This window comes from Lissotriton helveticus, chromosome 11 (assembly GCF_964261635.1).
Source record: "Lissotriton helveticus chromosome 11, aLisHel1.1, whole genome shotgun sequence".
NCBI lineage: Eukaryota > Metazoa > Chordata > Amphibia > Caudata > Salamandridae > Lissotriton > Lissotriton helveticus.
Window position 1 is genome coordinate 909,442,667 of NC_136072.1, and position 23,938 is coordinate 909,466,604.

The 23,938-nt window shown below is 49.6% G+C and overlaps 1 protein-coding gene across 1 annotated transcript in view; it reads right to left on the reverse strand.

The window, feature by feature from the left end:
* Positions 1–23,938, reverse strand: part of PLBD2 (phospholipase B domain containing 2) — a 149,995-nt gene that overhangs the window by 40,208 nt on the left and 85,849 nt on the right. The window contains exon 7 of the mRNA XM_078667146.1: positions 2,652–2,812. Coding sequence (XP_078523272.1) covers positions 2,652–2,812 — 161 coding nt within the window. The remainder of the gene's footprint in view (positions 1–2,651; positions 2,813–23,938) is intronic.

The following is a 23,938-nucleotide window of genomic DNA, read 5'->3' on the forward strand; positions in this document are numbered from 1 at the left end:
GTTGATGAAGTGGCGGCATTCCCCCAGAATTTCCTCACAAAGCTCCTCACGATCCTCGGGCTTGGACCGGTACCGCTGAAGTCGCCCCACGTAGGGCGCCAACTGAAGAACCGGGTCAATCAGAACCGGCGGCGTCAGGGACACGCCCAAAGTTTTCAGATTCCCCTGTCCTGGCAAACAGAGACACGGAATACTTCTAGGTGGTGTCAGAGATCAAATTTATTGGCTGCAGCCAGTAACAGAAGTCCTAGAAATCATCACGGTATGAGTTCTCAGGAGACTGCTCAATTTTACAAAGCAAGTCATCCCTTTTTATGCCACACATTATGCTTCAGGCAAACATTCCTTGTTTACAGTTTAACCAATCACATGTTTCTACCACAAAAATATTGCATGACGACAAACCCATTTTTCAGTTGCCCAGCCCATGATCAATCATCGGTCAAACCCAACATTCTTCTTTAGACAGGTCGAACTAACCCATAATACAAAAGGCCACAACCCAATCATAAATAGACCATAAAGAAAGGAGCAGAAATAGGTGAGAGTAAGATAAGGCATATTTGTGTGCAGTAAAACTTTACGATGTCCTGTGCTCTGATCCTTAATCTTGATCAGCTAAAGGGTAGGAACTGGTTTAACAAGGTCAGCTTCAGGCAACAGGGTCAGTTCACTCAGGTCAAACAGGAGTCAGCACGAACTGGAGCTAAGGTGTACATGTCCTTAAAAAGACTAGTTCAGCCACAGTCATCGGCCTATGTGAGGGCAACCACAAAATGGCTGCCATACACAAAATGGAACCCAAGGGTTCAGAACGAAATCCCTAAATACGTAGTGAATCCATCGGTCTAACATGATGAAAGCACTCATACTTGCCGCACTAACTAGTTACGGTTCGCTAATATCAAATTCGTAACAAAACCATACCATTTATAAAACGGGTTCAGAATTCACGGAACCACAAGTGCACGAGTATTTAGAATAGCACAGTGGACAGAATTGAAATGGCGTCCGTTCCATCAGTAGAAGACTCGATTAGGGACCTTCAAGTGGAAGTAGATAGAGGAAAACAAGCTAGGCCCAAAGGCCGTGGTTATAGTTTCCTGATTGGATAATGAAAGTTTTCTGAATTTTTTGACACAAAGTTGGAAAACGCGATTGAAAACAATACCGACGAGGGTAAGTGAATTGCATACGGAAGGGATCTCGATTAACTGTTTCGAATCAGAGCGCTGCAATTCACGTCCGAACCAGACGGCGAAAAGTAAGCCATCCAACAATGGAGTCGATGCCCATGTGCATTATCACCGAAAGGAGGAGTCACCTTAACTCATGACTGGAAAAGAATTCTTCGAATAAAAACAACTTACAAGCATCCGGGCCCAACTTTAAATGGCAGGAGTATGCAAAGCATGTTTTTCTAGAGCACACATGCCTCGAACTGGCAGTTAGGAGTGGAGGTTGTAAACTCTTAAGTTTGTACGCATACTGTGAATCCCATTGGTCTTTTTAAGAATGAACAACATAAACAAACCAAAAAATACACACAGTAAGGAGACAGGCTTGTTGTGGGTATTTTCCAGCATGTTAAACGATGACTGGTACAGGAAGTACACAGAGAAGTATAATTCTATACAGCTGAATAGTTTCAGCAGTGAGATAAGCATGGACCATGGAGAGCCATTCAAATAGAAGAGAAAATATTCAAGGTCAATTCAGCTCAAATTGGTGTGGGATTTAAACTAAATCCGAGCCGTAAGGTGGAAAAAAGGATATGCCCTTCCAGTGGGGAACGGACGGAACTCACACTGATGAATGGGAGGGGAGCGGAGATGGGAAGAGGGAAGAACAAGAACAAAATAACTTAAGTGAACATTGGCAGCCATAGGCTTCTCAAGCCACTAGATAGGGGGGAGACAAAAAGATTCTGAAGAAAATGGTAAGGGGGGACTTATGTAAATAGAGGTAAGGGCATTCTTAAGCAATTTGTGTGAGGACATGATTTAGTTTTAAGTCAATGATGAGGGAGATGAGGACATTTTGAGACCAATTGAGGAACCCAGAGGCTCTCATCTTGGGAAAGAAGCAATACAAATGGTCTCCACATTTAATGAAAAGTATCAGAATCCGGTTTGATGGGATTCTCAAGCCAATAGTGGTGGATTATAGTCAGGTACCAAATGTAATGGCATGGGGCAGCACAAGGTCCACTAACAATGTTGGCTGGTGGTGGGGAGGAGAATGAAATTACCCTAAAGTCATCAGTGGAATCATTTTAAAACAGACAAAAAAGTGAAGATTCCCATGACTTAGAAGCAAAATGTGGCTTGCTGACTTAAAGGTGGTCCACATTTGTGATGATACATAAAAGTTAAACATGATAAAAGCTGCCAATTGTTAGGAAGCGTTAGCCCCAGTGTTTGTATACATTTCTATGCTATCTCATCAGCGGCAGAATATATACCAACAAGGCCATTCATAATCTATCTCTTTGCAAGTAATGTGCAGTCAGACATTTTCAGGTAACAAACACAATATTGCCATCTGCAGCAGGCACAAGGTACAAATAGAAATCAATTAATAGCTGATTAAGGCCTTCTCACCTTGCATTAAATTAAGCTAAAATGAGTACATGAAACTGAATAACTTACGTGCCACTGTTGAACTTGGTGAATATGGAGGCCCACTCAGACCCGTTCTTCGCCAGACGATTAGCCACAATATTTCGCAGCCATTCAAATACTGTGCCCTTTGGTTTCACAAACTTCCAGAGATCTGGGTTGTTATTTCCAATTGTGGTCTCCAGGGTCACCTACAGGGAAAATAAACTAGTTTAAGTCAGTGTTCCAATAGACACCTACAATAGCCACAAGTAACAAAAATACATGTTATCAGAAATGCACCAGCATCTGAACAGACAATTACCAGTGATTACCCACTTAACAAGCATTGACAAAGCCAATAGGTCTTGCCTACGCAAGAGCTACTGGCTATAACAATATGGTTTAGCCATGTTGTACGCCAGGATGGCTGCTGTTCAAGTAAAAGTAAAAGTTATTGGGGTGATGTGAGAAAGTGCCATCTTTCTTGCCTTGGTATGCCCCCACTTTTTTCTGAACTGCTGATGTGCTTTGACTGAGTGTGCCCTGGGTTCCTGCCAACCAGGTACCATGGGGCTGTGTTCCTTCCCTAAAACTGTGCTGAAACTAGAAACCCAATTGGCATATCTAGACACCTGTCAGCCCCTAGTAAATGGTACTCTAGGTACCCAGTGCATGGTGACCAGAGAAGACCCCGGAGGGCTGCAGCACTTATTGTGCCACCCTCAGGGGCCCTGTACCCTGGCACCCACACACTGCCTCTGCAGGCTGAGTGCCTAAGTACAGAACTAAACCAAGAGTCGACATGACACACATCCCTGTGTGCCATGACCACAGAACCCACTGCCCTGGCATACTTCAGTCACCCCTCCAACTGGGTGCCCTATGCCAGAGGTGTGGGCACAGGTGCATGAGCCCTGTGCCCCTACAGTACCCAGGGCCATTCCTGGGCACTGTAAGTGCAGTGATGCCATTAAGAGTATATGGTGCTGGGAGGTTGTCATTACGAACTCCACAGCACCATAATGGCTACACTGAAGACTGACAAGTTTGGTACCAAACTTCTCAGCACATTAAACCCGCACTGATGCCAGTGTGGGACTTAATGTAAAATGCACCAGAGGGCATTTTAGAGATGCCCTCTGAAACCCTAACCTCCAATCTATGTCTGGGCTGAGTGGCCGCAGAGGCTGCCACACAGCACATATTTTGCTGGACCCCTGGGTGGAGAGCCCCCCCCTCTCTCGTGGGCCTGCAACAATGCACATCCTGGGCGAGGTGCTAGGTCTCCTCCCCCAGGATGGGCAGGGGGAAGCTTCAAAGGCATACCGCCTCTGTAAGCTTCTCCAGATATTTGCTGTACCGAGCAACCGGCCCCCACCAGTTCTGACCCCCACTCTAGCAGGAAGACTGGCGGGAAAAGCTACGTCAGGAAGGGGGGTGTGCCAGCCTGTGCCAACACCACCCCTCAGGTGGGGGAGACTAGGTGAAGCACAACCCCAGGCTCCAGCCATCTTGTAGATCGGGAGCCCTGCCCAATCCCAGCTAGGCTCCGGCCCCCCTCCCACAGGAGAGGAGCAGGCTAGTGGGTGTGCTCACCCCAGGACAGCGGACCTGGCCCCAGCCCTACCAGCCTGTCGATCCTGGAACCTGCTCCTGCCTAAACCCGGCGACTCATGCGGACAGCAACCTCGGGACACCCGGAGGACCTGCCTGCCTGGACCCTCTTAAAGACTGGGACTCACTACAGCAGAGGCTCTTCTGCAACAACCCACCTGGTGCCAACCAGGAAGCCCCGGACCAGCCCACTCTGCACCCGCCGAGCCCGGGACGTGCCTGTGAGAAGTTGGCCTGGTATATGGTGTTCACTATTCTAGTGATCACCTTGCACCAGTCCAAATAACCCTTATGGTGATGGTTGTAAGTCAACCTTATAGACCAGCTAACCTAGTGGTAGCGTGGACAGAACAGTCTTAGGCTAAAAGACTCTTGAGGGTGTGTAAAGCCAGCTATTTTACCATATGTAACCCCTTGAATACCAAATGAAAGGACACCACACAGGATATATATAAAATATATATGTATTTATTCACTAACACAATCCTCTGAACTCTTTATGAGATCAGAGGCAAAAGCACATAACAAGTTACTCTTAGAAATACTTTGAATAGCACAATTTACAGTTAGGCCCTAGGGGCGCGTAAAACCATATACTAAGGAAGTGGTATAAGAACCACGACTTGTGAAAGGAGAAGGCCTAGAGCCTAGGGAATCGCTGGGGCTACACTATCTGACCCTTAGGTTAGGAGTAGGAGGTCCACAGGCGGCGCGTGCAGTGTCAGTGTACTCACGCGAGAGTCAATAGGAACGTAGAAGGTAAGTAATGGAAGATTTAGGACACTTCCGGTCTAACTAGGAGTACACAACTAACAAAACTAGACACTAGGATAGTCAATCCCTACAGGAGCACCGAAGTACTCGCGTTACCTCACCCACGGGCTGCGGGTGCATAGGTGTCAAAGTGTGTCGGGTTTTCACGTTGTTTCCTATGGAGCCCTGGAAGAAGATGCTGCAGGCGACCAGGAGGAAGATGTCCGGGTGGATCCAAGGGTGGATCGGGGTTGAAGAAGACCTGAAAGCAGAGGGGACAGAGTCTAGGTCACTAGCCAGTCACCGGGTGGAACCAGGAAGGAACCAGACGTCGTCGAGGAGCAATCAGGTGCTGTCGTGAAGTTCGTCTTGGCAGCTACGCGGACCAGGAGGCGTCGAGGACGACCAGGTGCTGGAGAGGAGCTGTCCCATGAACCCCATGAAGGTTCTCGTAGATGGAGGGGTCGACTTCAAGAACGGAGCCAACAAGCCTAGGCAAAGGAAACCCACGCAGGATACACAAAGAGCTTCTGGTGCAGACCAGGAGGGTCTCAGTTACTTCACCTTTTCACAGAAGCAAGTGCAAGTCTGGAGCAACCAGACCAGCATTGGATTTTCAAAAGGATCGTCGTCACAGGGCTACTAGCCAACTGGCCAGCAACCGGGACAACGCGTCGAGCAGAACACAAGCAGAAGGGCCCCACGCAGATCTCGTGGAGTGTGGAGGGCTGATCTTCGGTGCAGGTGGAGCTCGGTGTCGGTGTGTCTCAGTCCCCAGTGGACAGCTTTGAGGATGCCTCAGGAGCTGCGCTGTTATCAAGTTGAAGACTTTCCAAGTTGCCTGGTTCCACGGGTTCCGACGCCTTCCACGGGGCTCAGCTGTGCTGGAGTCGTGCAGTGGGGTCAGAGAGGTCCGGGAGTCGAGGTCTTGTTGGGCTCTGTGCTCGGGTTCTGGCGGGAACGGGGACAAAGCAAGCCGTCGAGTTGCTGGATGGTGCCTGGTTGCCCAGGGTGGTCACTCCTTGGCCACAAGGGAGATTCTTCAGTCTTCCGTTCAGGTGAATGTCGAAGGGTCCAGAGTTTCGTTTCAAAGTTTCAGCCAGGATTAATCTAAAGTCTCCTGGGTCAGCTCCTACCTTTATACAACTAAAGAGGGCTGGTTTGCTCACTAGGTCCCTCCTATGGGTGGGACCAGGAAGGGGGGTGGTTACACCCCCTTTCCTTTGTGCAGTTTCGTGCCAGAGCTGGGGCTGGAGTGCCCCAGCAACCGGTTTGAACTGGGGTATGCATGGAGCACCTAGTGTGCCCCAGGCAGGTCTCAATCTATTCAGCCCTCCCTGTCCCAATACACAAAGTCCTGTCTGGGGTGGTGCTCGCACCTCTCCAGGCAGGAAACCTATTGTCCAAACCTCCGTGACTGGAAGGACTCCCAGCAGCAGGAGGTCAGACTTGTGTCTGTGGCAGCAGCATCCATTTTGTGATGCTGGGGCTCAGGTTAACTTTAACCGGGATAGTTAGAACTAACATGTCTTCTCCCTCTAGAAGGGTTGAATGCTACCCCCGTCGCCAGAATTGACGAGGGGGTAGTATTCCAAAGCGTATGACACCTTACACGACATATTTGGATAAAGCCAAACCATTTAACCGCGAGGTTCATAATGCACTTAAGAGTATATGGTATGGCAATATCACATAACCGCTAGAAGGACATGGTTCTGAAAGCTGCCGACAGGCTCAGCTCATGCTAGAGCACCATGTCGCACATAACCAAGCACTCTGCCTCCAGGATTGTTAAGGCCTGCCATAGGAGTGACTTATAGGTTACTGTGTGTCTATATATTAGGGAAGATGTAGGAATACTATACCTAAGCAAGGGGTGATTACACACCCTTGCCCCAGCTGAGTGATCAGCCAGTTGTGTCAGTTTGGATGGCCAGCCAGGGGTGGCATAATACATGCTGCAGCCCCTGGTAGGCCTTGGTGGCACCTATGCCCTGGGTACCTATGGTACACTGGTACAAGGGTTGATAAGGTGAACCAATTCCCAATTGTGGATGTACCTAGAGTACATGGTGTAATTTTAAGAGAGTGCATCTGGGCTGTGGGTCTGATTAAAGTCGAAAACCAGAGAAGCAAAAGCAAAACGTGGGGGTGACCATAGGAAGCAGACCCTACTCTCCTACAGGGCCCAACTGAACCAAGACCACGAGGACGCCCCCCGGCGACTGGGACCCGAAGTCCAGTGCCCAAAGACCCTCCTCGACGAACCAGCCGATGCCTGCAGACTCAGAACCAGGGGCCACCCCAACCACGGCCAGCCGAGGGTAAGCTTTTCCGACACCCAAAGACACCCCTGCACCCAGCGCCCTACAGCCCCCTGTGCCTACCTTTGTGGTACCTACCTGTGCTCCAAGGTCCCAACTTACCTCTCGAAGTGCTGGTTGCCCCTGGAGAGTCTCCATCCCCGAGCCTGCAGCCTTTGTTCCCTTTTTACCTTTCCCATTGGATAATATTGAGCGCCCAACTGCTCAAAAGCACTCTGCACCCAGCCGCCCGCGTGCCGCTGGCTGTGCCACCTTTGTCCTATCCTACTTTCCCCATAGCAAGTAACCAGGAGCCCAGCTCCCACAGCCGCGTGGCCTGCTAACCAGCAGCCACCAACCGAAGGCCCCCTTTCCCACATTGAATATCATCGGGCCTACCTACCTCTGCACTATCAAGCAGTATACCTTCACGTTTTGTCCATATAGCTCACAGAGATGCACTCACAGATGTTAAAGCAGTCAGAATGGAGTGTTATAATTAGTAATATATAAACGTTGTTTGCAACTGTACATAGGTCGTAGAACTCACAGTTTATATATTGCATTCATAGAGGCATGAACTTCAGTAATTTCAATAAAACAACGTAACCATCTATTACCCGCATCCAGGTGGTGGAGGAGGAAGGGGGAGGCGGGAGGGGTGAAGAAGGGGAGTGGGAGAGAAAAGGATGATTATTCTCTTGCTGGTGAGGAGATGTTAACGTGAGCGTCATATAGGTAGGTCATTATTATTACTGGTTCTGCAGTCGGGGTTGTGTGTTTTTCCATATATTGGAAATTAGCCATTCAAAGAGATGTCAAGGGGTGACAATGTTCCCTGGGTAGTATAAACACCCCCATTTGAGGCTCTAGGGAAACAGCTTTTTTGCTGAAGGATACAAAAACAAACGTAAAATACTTAAATGTAATTCAAACAGGAAGAAAAGAATGAAGCCTTTTTTGGTCATCGTTTCAGTACACATACTACTAAAGTGCAAATAACAGTTACTGTTGTCCAAGCTGTAGTTATGTCAACTGGGGGCTCAGTGTTTAAAAGAATCACAGATACTATGCATCCTTTGTAAGGTCAAATGTTTTGAAATGTATTGAAAAACAAAACACAAGTCCAACCTTTGGGTATAAACAACAATAAAAGTTACACCACAGGGTCCATCAGCGCAGAGAAGCAATCAGCGGGACAGCAGTGGACATGGGGCTGATGAGACTGCAATAGGACATATTTGCCAGCATCCACAATTTAACCTGAAGGTCTCCAGGCACGAATGCTGGCTTGGATTCGTCCGCAGCACTAAGGTGGAAACATGTCCATGGTCTGAAGCTGTTCCACTTCGCTGATGCAGAGGACTATTTGTGGCAGGTATCAAAAGTACAGAAAACAGGGTGGGTCAGGAGCATGGTCAGAGTCCATTGCAAAGATTCACTGCGGTGCTGCTCGAACCACTGAATACAGTCTTTGGTGTGCTGTGACTTATTGAAATCTCTGTTAAACGGCCTTGCTACATCCTGAAGTCCGTCTGTGGGGCAATATCAAGCCCATCTCTCATGCCAGTGGGAGACCCATGTCTGGGTTGCCAAGGGACTGCTTGCGGACTGCGCTGGGGCTGCATGTGTGCCTACATCAAAGCAGCTGCAGAACCGCAGAGGAGTCACTGCCTAGTTGCTCGGACAAACCTCAGAGATAGATGGATCTAGGTCAAGACGTGCTCTTGTTAACGGGATCCAAATGCAATCCAGGTCAGCAGGTGGTCACTGGTGCTTCTTGTCAGTTGGTATGGCAATGGTGTAGAACTCCAGTGCGATAATTTGATACTCCAGGGGAGGTAGTGATTGAGCACTTGACATGGGCTGGTGTGATGGGGTTGCCAGCCATGTGGTGAACCTGGACGACATATGGAGACGTCATGGCTTGAGGATTGCAGCCCTTCCTTCTTGGGTCGTCGACAACTGGGAGTGATGGAGGCCAGGTGTTTCCATTTATCCTTTGGGGAGCCATCTGCATCCTTGTGCCTGGCTGTTCTGGGTTGCTGAGCTGTCAGTGACTGTGTCTGACTAGATGCGCTGAGAAGTGTAAGGCAGAGACTCTGTTTGCGCATGCATGTGTCTTACTTGTGGGTCTCCCACCATGTGTTCCCGGGTTGTGTCAACTAGGTAGCTTGCTGCTTGTGTGTCTGGGTGCGCTCCATCAGCAGCTTGAGTCTTCTTGAGCATGCCTTTCAGGCATGGCCTGATCCTCCCTCTTGAGCTTGGTCAGTCATCAGGTTCCTAGTGTAGACCAACAGGTCAGACTCTCTCTTATCCTTCCTTCTTGATACTTCAGCCTGAACCTTCGCTCTACTGATGCAGTTAGGACTTCTTGTCACAAGTCTCTTCTGGATGACTAGACATGTACCTTCTCCGGAGATGGCCAACAGAGCCATGTGGTGGTTGACTTTTTCCGTAGTCCGGCCACCGGCCTCGGGTGTTGAGCTCCAGCTTGGTGGTGATCAGGGCAGCCGCTGATCGGTTTTCCTTTTTCTCTTGAGTGCTGGGTAGTGTCTGGCCACCTATCTCGTGTTCCCTCTTCAAGGACCTTCTAGGAGTCCCTTCTCTGTGGTGTTCACTCTTCTGGAAATTTCTGCTTTGGGCAGTAGGGAGCTGTGGTGGTGGCAGTTTGCCACTCAGAGGGTGCAACTCTCCTCTTGCCTGTATTGGGCCACTGGTGACTCAGTCATTAGGCAGTGTGGGGGAGGACACACTCGGAGCAGTCTTTGTCCCAATGCGGGGCCATGCTGGTGCAGTTAGGATGAACATGATCTCCTTCCTGCACTCGGGCCAGCTAGGCCCCTCCACTGGGATCTCCTAGGGAGCTCTTGTGGTGCTAGGCATGTGTGTGGGGCAGATGGCAGGCAGCTCGTTAGTTGTCTTGTTGAGGGGTACAGTGGCAGTTTTCTTCCTCATGGCATCAGCGTTTCTTTTGCTAGCACCTGGCAGGCAACCAGGTTCTTTCTGCAACTGACATGGTCTCTTACAAGTTACCCTCAGCTAGCTCCTTGTTTTCCTGCTCTCTTCTCTTGCAGAGGTGGTCAACAGCCACTCTCTCGGCCATCTCGAGTATTAGACTCGGAGGGCTCGCCTCACTAGGCCTTGTGTCAGTCTGTCGGTCGGTCTCTTACTCCTACGAGCACCGTCCACTTTGAGCAGGCAGTCTTTTTTTCTAGGGGCACGCAGCATTCTCAGTGCCATGGTGGGCTGACATCCTGGACCTCGTGACTGTTGTTGCTTGCTCCTGGCACCATACGTTGGTGAAATGAGACCAGTGGTGGGCATGCAGCGCTCAGTGGGCTGCTGGCTGAATAGCAGGGCCTTGCAGGGCTTGTAGATTCTCCTTGGGGAGATCAGTATGGAGCTGTGTTTGGTTTCACTATCTTGTGGCAGCTTTCTTGGCTGGGACAGTTTTGGGCATATTGGTGCTCTTGGTGGGGTAACGGTATCTCCCCTTCAAGATGATAGACAGCCCAATAGGCCAGTGTTGTAATCTTCCTTTCTCCTTCCCTTGGTATTAACCTTTCCGCCCTCCTCCCTCCCTCCCCTTAGAATGTTCCGTGAGAGTTTACTTTAGAATGTTGGGGAGCATGTCAGTTACAGAGAGTGGATGACAGAATAAAGACGTTCTTACTTACCCTGCCGGAGTACGTTTCTTCATTACAACAGCCAGTCTCTACTTTCTCTACTGTGTTCCTTCCCTAGTGCCACACTTTGTTCACTGCCTGCATGTTTCTTATCTCATACGGAGGAACAGGGATCCTTTGGCTTTACTTAACTCGTGGCAGCATCCTTGGGGCTCTTTGTAAGGCACTGGAGATATTAGGGCGGGGTTTGCACCACGCAATGGAAGCTAATGCATGGCATAAGTCTCTGCCTCATTAGGGCCGTTTCTTTGTGCAGGTGCAGTACTACCAATAGTCTGCTAGGTGGCACTGCAGCCACTCTTCTGCCAAGGTAGCTTTGCTCAAATGGGGGACATGCTGCGGTATCCATCTGATTCCGCGTTGGAGCAGTGTGTGGAAGCACAGTAGGGCTTTATTTTCTTTTATGTGCTTTTGCAGTGTAGAGGCGAGGCCACAGGGGCTTGCTTCAATCTATAATGGTAACCTACGCCTGGGCGCTTGATACAAGTCACCTTTTTTTTTGTTTTCCAGGTGCGGTGTGCAGCGTCGGATTGGTAACACGGGCATTCGGGCAATGCCCGAGGGACCGGTGTCCGAGTTCTGCTGTGGGCTGCTTTTTTGAGCAGTCTGAGGGGCCATTTGGGCGCTGTCTCTTTTGTTCGAACAGCCAGTGGACCAGTGGATGTCTGGGTGGCCTTTCTAGGGGCAGATGGGCGCTCATTACTTCCGTTTAGCAAGAGGTGTCACTCCCTTTGTCTCGCTGGCCGGCCCATTAATGTGTGCACATACTGAGCGGAGGAAGTGGGCCTGAGTAGAAGTGGCCTCACTTGTTTCACACTTGTAAACTAACACGTGCATTTTTTTTACCCCCCACTCCCTAAAGTTTTTTTTTTATAAGAATACGCCAAAGCAGTGATTTGACTGAGAAGTGAGTATGCAAATGTGGGCCGATTTTTTTTTATGCGTGCCCGGGGCGATTTTCAATTCCAATCAACCCTGGCGGTGTGGCAGAGCGGCTGCTAGGATGCCCAGCAGCCACTCTGTTCATGCAACGGCAGCTTTCTACCCAGTGGGGTCGTGCTGGTCTCCTTCCATTTGCTGGGGCGCTGCAAAGACAGGCGCGGGGCCACTCAAAGCAGGTGGGGCCTTGCCGGCACCGGGGTCATGCAGCGGCGGGTTCCTCGACGGCTGCAGCACTTCGCCATGCCAATAGACTGCTCTTTCGGGACCAATAGAGTGAGGACGGGGCGGGGAACCATTCATGGAGGCGCAGCTTTGAGCCTCACCTACTTGCTTTTCAACAGCGTCCTTACTAGAGTTCTGCCAGCCTGCGTTCAGGGGTCTATGTGAGCCAGAAGGCTACTTGTGCCACCGTGGCAGGCAAGTAGCCATCAAGGGTGCATGGTGCTCTGCTCACTTGTAAGGACTTTTGCTTATGCCCTTTGGGTTACTCTTCTCCCTTCTCACCGGGACAAAGGGATAATAGCCCCAGCAGCACCATACATGCAGTGGCAAGGCACTACAGAGCTTCAACTTGCAGAAGCTGCAGTGGCACGTTGGGTATAGTCCTGGCGCCTCATACATTGACAGGGCACTCCACTCACTCACCGCAGCTTTACTGATGCCCTCTCTTTCCTTGAGAGGCGAGGTCATAGTGCTGCTTGCTCTCTTCTGCTTCACCTGCCTCACTGAGTCTCACAGCAGATGGGCGGCAGTATGTGCCGTGAGGTTGGAGGCAAAGCGTCTCTGTTCTCTACTGTTTCACGGCAGAGGCTGTAGACCATATTGCGCCCTCTTCTTCTAGTGGCTGGAGCACGCTCCTCATCGAATCCTCATAAGAGGCACTGCTTCCCTTCATCTTTCACAGCGCGGACGGGTTCACCCTCATCTTGGGGCGACGGGCCATTTCCTTGGGCAGTGCTGACCCGGATCTCCTCAAGCAAGGAGGCAAACTACTAGGTGGCACAGCATGGGGTCAGACCCCCTCATCGCCAATGTAAAGTCGTGGGCCCTAGGCCCACATACTTTGTAAATAACGACGCAGACTCTTATTGCTACTGACCTTGAGCTTGTGCACTCTGGCCCTTTGACCGGTGATGCCTGTGTTGGATGGGTGAGGGGTGGGTGTATGGACAGCCCTCAAGGGAGTGGCTAGTAAACTAGTACCTGCTGAGACACTGGAACGTGTCCAGCAGGACACAACAATCTTCTCACGTTTAGAGTTTGTAATGCTGTATCTGTCTGTTTTGGGCACTGAAAGAAGGCCAGTAGTTGTATCGATTGGTTCACATAAAAATGCGGTACCACTATTGTATGAAGTGGGGGTTAGATGTCATGACTACCCTATATTTATGTGTATCTGAAGGTATAGTTCTTGGATAGTTGGGGCTTGCAATTCGCTCAGACGCCCAGGAATGGGATTGAAAATAAAAGGGCTGCTTTTTGCATTAAGAATTTAAGGCCTATTTTGTGCGCTGTTTCAAATGGGTGGATCAGGAGTTGTACCAGTAGATGCATCAAGTTACTAATGATGTAGTATCAAGTTTCTGATTAGGTTATGCAGCAGATTTCCTTTCCTGACCGAGCGAGTAAAAGCTGGTCTATTTGGCACAGAGCTTTTGTTTGTGGTAGGCCGACTTGCCTAACTTAGTACCTCCAAACAACCATCATGCGAATTCTAGGTCAGCTAGAGCTATGCCGGTAAGCAGAGGATGGCTGGCACTGGGTGGCAAACTTTCCCTTATTGCAGTGGGAACATGTTTTGAAATACTGGTGTTTTATCATCTGGCTTTCTGCCATTTCTACTAAATCAGAGTATCATATCTATCTGTCCCATTGTGGGGCTATTAGGATCAGCACCATGTCTGTCTGCTTGCACCCGTTTATCACCACTGGTATTGGAGGATCATTGGAAAGGCGTAGGCAAATATCTCAGATCATTCTACTGACAGGGCATTTCCTTGGGATAGGCAGTGAGGACACGTAGATGCAGTGCTTAATTTGAGCCTGTAGTTTCCGGTGCTCATCATCGGCACTTAATCATCAACACTTGCGCTTTTCATGAGCACCAGTTAAGGACTCATTAATTGTTGGGGAGATTAAGTGATTTGCCCACAATCACAGGATGTTGAGCCAACACCAAGACTCGAACCTGGTCCCCCAGCTCCGAAGTCGGCAGCTTTGGTAATTACTCCACATCCTCCTCCCACTTTCATGGTTAGGAGTCTGTTCTGTTTTAGGCAGCGCTAACAGGAGAAATGGGCTGGTGTAAGCTGCCTCCTAACGAGAGCCCCAGCACTTTTTAGGTCTCGCCTGTCGATGCGCATGCGCATCGAGCTTGCGAGCCTATTGCGGCTTAAACAAGCTTTAACTAAGAAGCAAGGAATCGTGGCGATTCCTTGCAGTGCCCGTGACTTTTAAGCTCAATGCGCATGTGCATTGAGCTTAAAAGCGCGTGCACAGCCGCCCGCATTCCTCCGACACCTTTGAAGTGAAGCTTAGCTTCACTTCAAAGGCCCGGCTTCTTCACACCCACATGCCGCTCTGCCCCGCTCCGCCCCCTCCCCTGAGTCATCCTGCCTGCCCAGACTTCTCCTCCCCCCTAATTACATCCCGCTTTCACTTGTTTTTTGTTCCGACTCGACGTGCACAGCTACCCTCCCCCCCGCCCCCTCCCGCCACGCAATGCCGAGAGCTTGTTTTCCTTCTCGCCCCTCATGCTCAACCTCGTTGTCCCTTGTCCTACCCCTCTCATCTGTTTCTTCAATTCTAATTTATTGAGTGCCCTCCCCGCTGTCATGTTAATCAGAGCCCAGGCCTCTTCTTTTACGTCCTCCCTCCTCTTGCCTCTACCCTCCTTTCCTCATCTCGCTTTCCCTGCAACATTCGTCTACCCTTTTCATTCTTCCTCATTTATTTTGTCTCCCATTTCCCAGTCTTTCCCTTCTCTACTGTCTTTCACTATTCTCTTCTCCCATTCGGTTTTCTCAATTCTTTTCTCCCGTATCATTCACATTCACTTTCTTTTTTCTCTCCATTCTTTCTCACACCTACCCTTTCTCCGCTTTTTTCCTTCTCACCATCGAATTCTTCTGAATATTTCGCTCCTCTTTTCTTTTTCCCTTCTCTCGGACTGTATTTTCTGCACTCAATCCCCTCCTTTCTTCCTCTCTTCTCTCTCTATTCCTCATTTTTGGTGCTCCCTTCTCCAGTCACTTGTCCTTTCACGGCGTCTCCCTTTATTTTACTTTTCTTGTTTTAATTCCGCCCTAAAACACGCAGATATCAGCGTAGGCCTGACAGGGAAATAAATCATAAGCATTTTTTGCCAGTGTATTATGCGCCTTTCTGCAGGCCCTTCCAAACCTAACGATGCCACTTATTAAAAGACTTGCGGTGACGCAGCACAGATGTTTCCTTCCACGAGATTTTAAGTAGCAGCACGTGAGTTCCTAAAACTGGCATACAGGGCATGTCCATTTAGTAAAATGTTCGTTAGCAGGTTGCATCGTTTGCTTTAACCATCAAAAGGTTCGTGTGAGGTTGCAGCCCGGTGTCCGTCATCCTCCCATCAGCGTCCCTGGGTGCATTCACGGCAGTTTTTGGTATTCTTTTACACGCTTTAACGAGCAGTGTTTTTCACCTTTTAAGCCCTCAGTGCTATGTGTGTGACTCTGCTCGGGTTCACCGTATGTGGAGCTGGCATCCCATGACACCTCGGGCCTGGAGTGATTTGCAGTGACGCCATTACTCAGCAGTTTACAGTTGGTTCTGGTCTGCTTTATCTGTATGGGGAGGGGAGACATCAAAGGTGTGCAGTGGCTCCCAGCCCCCGAGAGACTGGGCGGGGCAGCTACCTCTTATCTCTCCATCTTTTCACAGGGCACACTGTCTCTGATGCATCCCGACCTCGGACCCTTTAAAGACGGTCACGTGGTTCGGCTGGACAAAGGGGCCTGAATGTATCTGCCGCCAGCAGCTTCACTTGCGCTCTGCATCAAAGGCTGTCGTCTTCTCTTTTCGAGAGCCTGCGCTGTGCCTCATGATCTGCTAAATCTAGGCAGAATGGCTAGGTTGGAACCGGAATCTGGAAGGGGGCATGGCCGAATCAAGGGCTTGAGGCTTGCATCATACTTTCTATCACACTTGTTTAATTTCCGGAAGACTGTGTGTTCCGTAAACTCCCTTATTAGGTGACTGGATTAAACACTGTCACGCAGTATTTATTAAATGAAGTCTGTTCACGAGCTGCGTGCGCACCAGAGCACAACTCACAAAGAGATGGAATGAAACAATGCAGAAGTTGTTCCAAAAAACAAAAGGGGAGTTAGCGGCTCAACTTTTCAGCTTCTTTCTAACCAGGCCCGCAGGCGCCGCAACACGGCGCTGAAACCTCCAGGGCACAACTAAATACATTTAGGGCAAGCACCCTTTTATCTATGTAGGTGTTTGTACATGAGGCATAGGCGAGTGAAGTGTTGGTAAGTAAGGCATTAGATCCCTTAGGCCCTTATCCTGGTCGTCAAGGTAATACTGGTTCAAGATCGAGCTCCCTTGTAATGTGCATTTACTGGGTGCACAGTGCGTCACCCTCACTCACCCTCAACCCCTCACCCTCACTCACCCTCAACCCCTCACCCTCACTCACCCTCAACCCCTCACCCTCACCCACCCTCAACCCTTCACCCTCAACCCACCACTCACCCTCACTCTCACTCACCCTCACTCACCCTCAACCCCTCAGCCTCACCCTCACCCCTCACCCTCAACCCCTCACTCACCCTCAACCCCTCACACTCACTCACCCTCAACCCCTCACCCTCACTCACCCTCACTCACTCACCCTCACTCACTCACCCTCACTCACTCACCCTCACTCACTCACCCTCACTCACCCGCACTCACCCTCACTCACCCTCACTCACCCTCACCCTCACTCACCATCAACCCCTCACCCTCACCCACCCTCACTCACCCTCAACCCCTCACCCTCACTCACCCTCAACCCCTCACCCACCCTCACCCACCCTCACCCACCCTCACCCTCACTCACCCTCAACCCTTCACCCTCACCCACCCTCAACCCCTCACCCTCACTCACCCTCAACACCTCACCCTCACTCACCCTCAACACCTCACCCTCACTCACCCTCAACCCCTCACCCTCACTCACCCTCAACCCCTCACCCACCCTCAACCCCTCACCCTCACTCACCCTCACCCTCACTCACCCTCAACCCCTCACCCTCAACCCCTCACCCTCACTCACCCTCACAACACATATTGTGTTACAATAGGTGTCACATTTGCGAAAGATAAAACTATCTAGAGATGTAGCATAACGACCAGAGCTGCCATATAAGTCACGTAAATACAAAACATGTTGCATTCCAAATGCTATAGGTGTCACATTCGCAAAAGTTATAACTATTGGCATTGTAAATGACAAAGCCATCAATTTAGCAATTTTAACAACGAAAAAATAAATAAATTATGTCATTTACAAGACCAATAACTACAACTTTCCTAATGCGAAACCTATTGCATTCCAACCCCACTCACCCACGCAACGCCACTCACCCACGCAACGCCACTCACACACGCAACGCCACTCACACACGCAACGCCACTCACACACGCAACGCCACTCACACACGCAACGCCACTCACACTCCACTCATCCACGCAACGCCACTCATCCACGCAACGCCACTCATCCACGCAACGCCACTCATCCACGCAACGCCACTCATCCATTTGCAAAACGAAAAAAGTTAAACTCTTCTATTGCGAGACCTATTGCATTTTCAATGCTTGTTTTTAATTACAAATGAACCACTGCCTGGATGTAAAGCTTTGGTATTTGAGTTTGCATGTAATTGCGGACATGCATATTTGTGGTATTCTTGCGAGTTGGTGTATGTTTCAACCAGCCATTGGTCTAGCTTCCACTCGTGTGAAATCCCTAACTGTCTGCTTGATCGGTCTGCTTCTGCATTTTGGTGCCCTGGCAAGTGTATCTCTTCAGTGATTAATTCTTAGAACCGGTGCATGTGACAGTCTGCCCCATGGTGGCGCTGTCTGCCAAATTTGGGTACGAGTATAACAACAACTGTTTATTATGTACATTAACATCACTAATACTGCTACCCAAAACCATTCATACAGCTTTGTGGGCCTTGAATAGCATGAACTCTCACACTTGGAGACGTGTGATGGTTAGTAGTTGTGTTGATACTGTAATTGGCGGCAGTGGCACGGGCAATGATTGGTGCAAGCTGCCTTGTCCTGCTGACAAGGGTATTGGCACTTATTGTTTTACAAATTAACCACTGATTCTACTAGTGAGATCTCCCCATGAATTGCCTATTTCCAGATAACCTGAAGTAGGCTGAATAGCACTTGAGATTACGTGCCCCCCTGTCCCCCATTTGTTCAGAGAGAACTCACATTTGTGTTGTCCGTTCAGATTTGTACTACCTATTCCAAGATGTCTGTGAAAGCCCTTCAGTGCTACAAATACTGTCTTTAGTTCCAAAACATTGATGTGATTAACTGCCCCTTGAGGTATCCCATATCCCCAGATTCTCAGGTTTCCCATGAGGGTACCCCACCCGGTCTGAGATGCATCTGTGGTGATGGTCCCTGTCAGACCCATTCTGGGACCTACAGTGCAAGCTTGGGCTAATGGGCCTCAGGTGTGAGGGTTCCGGTAATTTGCCTCTGATGCCCTGGGGTACTTCCTATGCCAGTGGCTGCAATGGCAAACAGTCACAGGATTCTCAGGGCGGTAATATGGTGGTGCTCAATTTCAGAGTTCAACAATCATACAATAACTCAATACCATTGCTTATTTTTATACAAAAAAAAGTACCTTAACAGATATGACAACGTAATTCTAAAGTTACTTAAACAGAATGCAATTTAGTGTGTCTGGGTGCTATTCGTGCAGTGCTGTACCTCTCCACACTTAACTCCTAACCCTCTTTCTCCTCCCCCCACACCACCAACTCCTTTGGATCCAGGCTCCCCCTCAAGTCTCATGGCCCCTGTTATGGGGCATAAGGCAGTAAGTACCATGAATAAAGCTCAGGTGCAGACTATCACTCTCAGATAGGTGTGCTTTGTTCTCATAAAGTTCAGTCTTACTTCTTAGTAGTAGAATAGTAGCGCTGGACCAGTTCCGCCGCCTGACTATGGAGCACACTCGGACCCTCTTGCAGGAGAGGAGAGATGGCGCACCAGCCTGCAGCCCTCCTGGATTTCCCATTTCATCCACTGAGTCCACACCAAATAGTACATCCAGAAGATGCTATAGTCCTGAATTGATGCGGTCCTGGACAGACCAAGAGCGAGTGTCTTTGAAGTCGGGGTCCGGTGACAAGCCAGCTTTAGGAGTTGGCCTGTTCTTGCTAGAGCCCCAATCAAGCCAGAAGACACCAGGCAGGTGCAGCATCTTCTGGCTGGTGACGAGTAATGCTGATGCAGCCCTACATGGTCAGGGTACAACGGGCACTAACAGCCCCCGCGGGCTGGTTACTCCTGGAAGTCATTGACACAGATTCCGTGCACAAGACTGGGCAGTTGCAGCCATGCTTGGGCAGAACTCGAGGTCTGAGCACTAGTGGCCACACAAAAGCCAATCACAACTCAAGTAGGCATGGCCACGCTCAGGCCGAATCTTCAGTAGGCAGGTGCAGTTGCGCAAAGGCTTAATCAGACACACAATCATGACCACAAATGGGCCTTGGCAATTGCGAACACACATTCATGTTTGCACCAGAAATCAGCACAACTTTCCTCTCTCGACCGGCAGGCTTCTAGGAACTTCAGAACAGGTAGATAGCTCTTCCAGCCAGAGATCCAGACTTCGGTGAAGACCTCTCACCTCTCGAAGACTGGCAGATACCAGCTCTGGTTGCATAGCAGACCTCTAAGTACTCTGCTCAGCACTCCTGTCCTTTTCATAGGACGCGGAACTGGAACACCAAGTGAGGTATTGAGCTCCCACTTTTAAATCCATTGTCTGCAACTATAGAACCTGTAGGAGGTGTTTTTTCTTCCAAATGTTAATTCCACTCTGCACGCCTGACATAACCTGTTGCTCCTTACAGTAGGGTTGTCCCCAACCTGGAGCACCCACAACAGAGGCACAAAGATGTGCGGGGTTTCTGCAACTGGCTGTCATCAGGCCAAATAAAGGAAGAATCAGGGAACGACAAAAGAGCACGCCTTGTCTAAAGATTTTCTGGCACAAGGAGCATGGATGTTCAAAAAACACCCTTTTTCTATTGCGACTTGTGCTGCAGCCCTTTTCAGGGCCGCAGCACAAGCAGCAATGGAAAAAGGGATGTTTACGACCGCCTGCACGGCGGTCGTATCGTAACTGGGCGGTCAGGACCGCTGACTCCATGTCGGAAGGTCTAGAACCCCAAATGATGATGGACGGACGCTCGTCCGATTGCCATTATGAGACCATACATCTTCCCACCATGTTTTCATCTCTCCATACCTCAGGAAGCTTAATTTGCTGCCTGTTGCTGACAGAATCAAGTTTAATCTATTGTGTGTTCTACAAGCAAAGCACCCGGTTCCTCCAAAAGGTCTCAGCCCTTATATTCCAAGTTGTCACCTAAGATGGTCTAATGCCTCAAAAGGAGTCCTTTCCTTGTACCAGGTACCGTAATGCAGGCTTGCTCATTGGGCCCCTACTTCCTGAACGAACAGTCGGTTTCTGCTGCAAGCCTGCCCTTCCCATTGGTCTTCCAGTGAGTGGTGTGCCTCTTAACATAGCCTCTGGCTTGTAGACCCTTCATCACCTTTGCGGTGTTAATGTTTTTTTTCCATTTGTCGCAATGCATCATCAACCACAGCTATTAACAGGCTCTCTGGTGTGATAACCGATGCCTGGGCTTTAGGTCTGAAACCTAAGACCATGAGCCAGGCCTGATGACTCAGCATAGTGCGCATGTATAGCTGCCTTCAGGCTGAGCCAGCTGTCACAATATAGGATTTTGGCATATGTTTGAGATTGTATTGCCTTTATTTATCGCCGGTTTTTGCATTCTTTTTGTACTGCTCCAGCAAATGTTTAATGAGGTATTCAAGCTGCTCCCATTATTGACTGTCCATATATGCCGAGCAGGGCATTTGGATTTGCAATGCGCCACTGAGTGATTGCTAGCTTCTTCATTTTCAATCTACTGCCTCCAGCATTCACCCTCCACTTCCGGTGGGACACTGGAGCATTCATTCTCTCTCTATCCTCTTTTGAGTCGATGTGTGTATTGCCCCTGGCATATATTAAGTCCTGATTTGAAGGCCTGCACTTCTTTTCCACCCTTGGGGTGAATGTCTCAAAAAGGCTGGTTCCTTAAATACTACCCCAACACTAAGGAGAATGGGTAGGAACTGGTACTTCTGCAAAGGAATACACGTTTCTGGCTGGGAGCAGGCCTCCAACTATTTTTGTTCCAGCTCTACAACTTATGTGTCTGCTGCCCTCTTAACCTCTGAATTGCATAGTGATAGATCATCTGGAGGTGATCTTTAATGGTATGAATCAAGATCCACCTCAGTGAAGTGAGCCTTTAGGTCCTGTCGTATGTCCTCCTCCCAGTGTCAGACGTCTTCGGCCTTGGGTTGTGGATATTACTCGTAGAATTCCTCTTGGTCTCTCTCCTGTGGTTCGAATGTCACACAGGGTACTGTTTCTATAGGTGCCTCTTCCATAGATTTACTCTCACCAGACTTCAGAGAGCTAAACTGCTTGTGTGTCTGCAGTAACTTTACCATTTGAGTAATTTTATCCTCCTAGATCACCTGTTTAACAGTGTTGATCCAATCTTTCTCTTTGGTATCAAAGTTTTTTCCCTTTCGAAGATCTATCTACTTTTGGTGTAAAGTGTACTGTGAATGTTTGCCCACGCTGCTCTCTTTTGATTTCGACCCGGTGCTCTTTGGCCTTTTGTTTGGTGTTTACTGTAGAGTTTCTAGGCAGTGATGGCTGTTTTGGGGTCTTCAAGTCTGAAATCTTCGGCTTGGACCCACCGCAAGAATGTGGGCATTTGCTTTTTCCCCGTTGGCACATTTTTCTTTGGTGCTTTTTCTTCCTTTGCACAATAGCACACCGTTCGAACTGCTTTCCACTTGGACAGCTCCTCTGTAGAGTTCTAAGCACTTGTTGGGGAGTGCCCCGTGAGCGAACAGCCTGTCCTTCATGTTCACCTCGCTTGCCCAACGGAAATGTAACAAGCAGCACGACACAAGAGCCTGCCTGACTCCTGACCAGGCTCCAAGACCAGCCTGACTCCTGCAGACGCGGTCGCTCCTCCCTGGCTCCCTGGCTATCGGTATCGTAGCGCTACACTCCCCACTGCATTCGTGCCTGCTTGCTCGCATTTGCTGATTTAATTTATCTGTGCCTGTGTTTGAGCTCGCATTTTCCGCTATTATTCATTTAAGGCTGTATTTAAGGATATCGCATCACCAGTCGCTTTGCCCGCATTGCTGCCCACTGCTGCCTAATTTATTTGTGCCTGCCTGCTCGCATTACGTTAATTAATAATTTGTGCCTGGGTCGTGCCCCAATCTCGTCCTGTCTGCCCTGGTTGTTGTTTGCTGCCATTTTGTTGACTCCAGCCCGTCCCCCCCCGCTCCCGCCTCCCAGCTGCCCCTCCCTCGCTCCGCCCACCTCCACTACCCATTTATGACTGATGCATTTACGCGCAGCGTTCACGCGCAGCAGTCGCGCCAAAGGTAAGCCCGTCTACGCCCGTCCGCGCCTGGACCGCGCCCAGAGCCAGACCCCCTGGTCCCCGATTCACCCATCCTCCCCGCATTACATACGACGCCTCCTCCCTCCTTGCACTCAACCCCGGCCGACTCACTAACTGCGCCCAAGCAGCACCAGGACACACCCATGGACCCTTCACCTGCCTCTCCTGCAAATTCACCTGCGTCAAGCCCCAATCCAAATCCACAAACACCAAACAGAGATCCAACACCAACTACCTTAAATGCATCCTTCTCAACACCCGCTCGGTTCACAAACACGCCATCGACCTTTGGAATCTACTCGACACCATTTCTCCGGACATCGCCTTCCTAACAGAAACCTGGATGAATGCCTCTTCAGCTCCAGACATCACCATAGCCATCCCGGACGGCTACAAGATCATCCGTAAGGACCGCCCCATCCAAACAGGAGGAGGCATCGCCATCGTCCACAAGAACACCATCCGCGTCTCAACCAGCTCAGATGACAACCTCGCTATCGCCGAACACCTTCACTTCCAGATCCACACCGACCCCAAGACAACACTTAGGGGCACCCTCCTCTACAGGCCACCAGGACCCCGTACAAAATTCAGCGAAGACATCACTGACTTTATCACCCCACACGCCCTCCCTTCGGAAGAATACATTCTACTAGGAGACCTCAATTTCCATCTGGAAAAGAGCAACGACAGTAACACCACCACCCTTCTGGACAATCTCGCCAATCTCGGACTCAAACAACTTGTCAACACCCCCACACACTATGCAGGACACACACTCGACCCTATCTTCACTTCCAGCAAGCATATCTCCTTCACTCATACCACACCCCTCCACTGGACGGACCACAGCTGCATCCACTTTATTTACAATAAGACCTCGATCCACAACCACCCTCAACCAACTCTGCGAAGAAATTGGAACAAAATCACAATCGACCAGATCTCCACATCGCTTCTTCAAAAACCCCCTGCCTATTCAACGAACCCTAACCAAGCCGCCATCAACCTCACACAATGGCTAACCCAAACCGCCGACAAACTAGCACCCTTGAAGAAACATCAAATCAAGCAAGGAAGCAAGAACGCCCCTTGGTTCAACGATGACCTTAAGAAATCCAAGAAGCTATGTCGTTCCCTTGAAAAAACTTGGAAAACAAACCCAAACACTATCACCCAAGCCGCCTTCAAAAACGCCACCCGCAAACACCACCAACTAA